General features: G+C 53.0%; 1 protein-coding gene across 1 annotated transcript in view; it reads right to left on the reverse strand.

Moving 5' to 3' along the window:
• LOC121274495 (transmembrane protein 151B-like) overlaps positions 1–901 on the reverse strand; it is a 35,030-nt gene extending 34,129 nt beyond the window's left edge. The window contains exon 1 of the mRNA XM_041181835.1: positions 832–901. Coding sequence (XP_041037769.1) covers positions 832–897 — 66 coding nt within the window. The 5' untranslated portion in view covers positions 898–901. The remainder of the gene's footprint in view (positions 1–831) is intronic.
• Positions 902–3,094: the final 2,193 nt, after the last annotated feature.

Raw genomic sequence — 3,094 nt, forward strand, 5'->3', positions numbered from 1 at the left:
GTGTACACTGAAAGAGCTGACCATTCATCAGATGTTAACAAGTTAAATCCTCCCCTCCACCCTCAACCCCCCCCCCCCCCACCCCCACCACCCCACCACCCCCCAACTCCCACCAACACCACCTTGGGCAAAATCAACAATGCTATCAAGTGATACCAGCAGATGCCCTTTGCCAGCCTTCAGGACCGTTGCTTCCAAAGCTGGAGACTACAATGTCAGGGAGAGGTGTAAGAGCGACTCTTTCACTGCAATGCAGCCATTTCCAATCCTGATATATCACCCCCACCACCACCAACTCCCCCCCCCCCCAACCAACCCCACTCCAACCCCCCACCCGCCGCACTCCTATCTCTGTCACCAACACACCGCCCCCCCCCCCACCCCCAACCCTCCCAACAAATAAAATGGGGAAATAAAAATGAATGACATTCAGTTTTAGGTTAGGGTGGAGAGAAAAATAAATGAACAATATTCATCAGCTCAGTCAGTGCCCACCTCGCAGAGCCACTGATTTACCGACTGGTTAAGACACCAGCTTCCGTGTTTAAGGTTAAAGATGGGTTGAGGATGGAGATTATTATCTGGGGTGTGTATTTGACAGGAGTCAATTGCAAAATCAGCGTGAAAGGTGTGTGTTGTGTGGGGGGGGGGTGTCTTTTTTGTGTGTGTGTGTGTGTGTGTGTTGTTTTTAGCTACAATCCTCCTTCCTTTGAGGGGCGGGTGGTGTTATTTCTTGGGCATCCACAATCTTTTGACATTAACAAACTCGGACCGAGGGAATGAAGGGCGGGCGCTATGCCTTTCCCCTTAAGATCTGGCTTAAACTCTCACCTCCTCTCTGGCATCTTGTAGGCTCGGGGTGGCTCCTCCATTCACCGCCGCCGACACGCTCTGCATTATCCCTTTCAGCCTCCAAGGCAGGAATCGAGCCGAACACAAACGCCATGTGCAAGCAGCCAACTCATTTCCAATCAGGGGGAAAAGGCTGCTCCAAGACACGAGTGAGTGTGTGTGTGTGTGTGTGTGAGTGAGAGAGAGAAGGAGGGAGGGAGGAAGAGAGAGAGAGAGAGACCCAGCTCCCTTTCGGTCCTTCTCAAGCGCAGGACTCCTTCCCATATAAGACACTGTTGTGTACGAGGGATCTGCATTCACCTCCCAACGTGAGAGCAGCTCAGACTTTGTGCATCTCCCTCACACACATGCAAATCCACATCTACCTTGCACAAGGGGAAAACAGCTCTTGGTGGCCCTGACTTAAACCCCCTCCCCACACACACACCTTCTCCTGAATAAAAATAAGAAAATAACTGCTTGGGTCAATAGTAAGTATGACATGCCCTCTCCTCACGTTTTAAACCCGACCCTATTGTCCCTGCACTCCACACTTTGTGTTTCATATAAATAGCTGACGTCAGCTACCTTGCTTCAGATCCCATCTCCTTCAATATTTAAAGGGGCAGTGTCTGCTTTTTTTTTGGAAGGGGTGGGGTTGAAGTTGGGAGCTGTGTGTGAGTGTGTGTGGGGGGGGTGTGGGGGGTGGGGGGGGGAAGGGGGAAGACCCGGGACTGGCTGTCTGGCATGTCAGTTATGGGGAGAAAGCGGGAGCAGGGCTATTGAGTTGGATGATCAGCCACGATCATAATGAATGGCAGAGCAGGCTCGAAGGGCCGAATGGCCTCCTCCAGCTCCTCGTTGCTATGTCATCAGGGACGGGCGTGTTCCTGCGTACACGCTCAGGGTAGATCCCTTTAAGCGTAAGCCGCCCACCTCCTTCCCTCCCCAAAAAGGATGCAGGGCTTCGTGGGAGGGGCTTCTTTCTGATCTTGAGGGTGGGGGGGCTGTGTCATCGAACCAGGTTATACGCAGCAGGAGGGTGGTCAGGGAAGGGTGCGTAAGGAACGACATCAGCCAAGTTAAAAAAAAGGGAGGGCCCCTGCAGTAACAAGCTTCTGCCGCTAGGTATCGCTAGCGTGCCCTGCTCCCCCTCCCCATGGCCCGATGGCACCTATTTGTTTTTCCATTCGTTCACGGGATGTGGGCGTGGCTGGCTGGGCCCAGCATTTATTGCCCATCCCTAGTTGCCCCCTTGAGAAGGTGGTGGGTGAAATCTTGAGCCGCTGCAGTCCCTGTGGTATAGGTACACCCACAGTGCTCTTAGGGAAGGAGCTCCAGGATTTTGACCCAGTGACCGGTGCTGCTTGTAGAAAACTGGTACTGTCCCAGTGAGAGCTTCCAGTGATTGGACCATCGAGTCTGAACCATCAGGACTAGACGACCTAGACTGCCTATTGGATGAATGGACATTGGCCTGGTTGTCCATTAGATGAATGGACACTGGCCTGGCTGTCCATTGGATGAATGGACACTGGCCTGGCTGTCCATTGGATGAATGGACACTGGCCTGGCTGTCCATTGGATGAATGGACACTGGCCTGGCTGTCCATTGGATGAATGGACACTGGCCTGGCTGTCCATTGGATGAATGGACACTGGCCTGGCTGTCCATTGAATGAATGGACACTGGCCTGGTTGTCCATTGGATGAATGGACACTGGCCTGGCTGTCCATTGGATGAATGGACACTGGTCTGGTTGTCCACTGGATGAATGGACACTGGCCTGGCTGTCCATTGGATGAATGGACACTGGCCTGGCTGTCCATTGGATGAATGGACACTGGCCTGGTTGTCCACTGGATGAATGGACACTGGCCTGGCTGTCCATTGGATGAATGGACACTGGCCTGGCTGTCCATTGGATGAATGGACACATAGTCTGATCACCCAGTGTCTGGGCAGCGCAGCGATCTGACTGTCCATTGGATGAATGGTTACTGGCCTGACTGCTGACGATTAAAAGCAGGGCTTTGCCTCAGATTCCTACCCTCCTCAGGAGCCGCTGCAGCATGTATTGGCCGCCCCTGATTGTGCCGGGGCACTGATGGTTGACTGTTGTGTGCCCATGGGGCTCATGTTGAGGAGGTGGTCAGGTCACACTTCAATGAGCTTGGTTCAACCACTGGCTGATAGAAGACCCTTTGCAATTGATCTCCAGGCAATAAGCGATGGATTTTGAAGGAAGATGATTCTGACTCC

This window comes from Carcharodon carcharias (genome assembly GCF_017639515.1).
Source record: "Carcharodon carcharias isolate sCarCar2 chromosome 37 unlocalized genomic scaffold, sCarCar2.pri SUPER_37_unloc_1, whole genome shotgun sequence".
NCBI classification, from domain to species: domain Eukaryota; kingdom Metazoa; phylum Chordata; class Chondrichthyes; order Lamniformes; family Lamnidae; genus Carcharodon; species Carcharodon carcharias.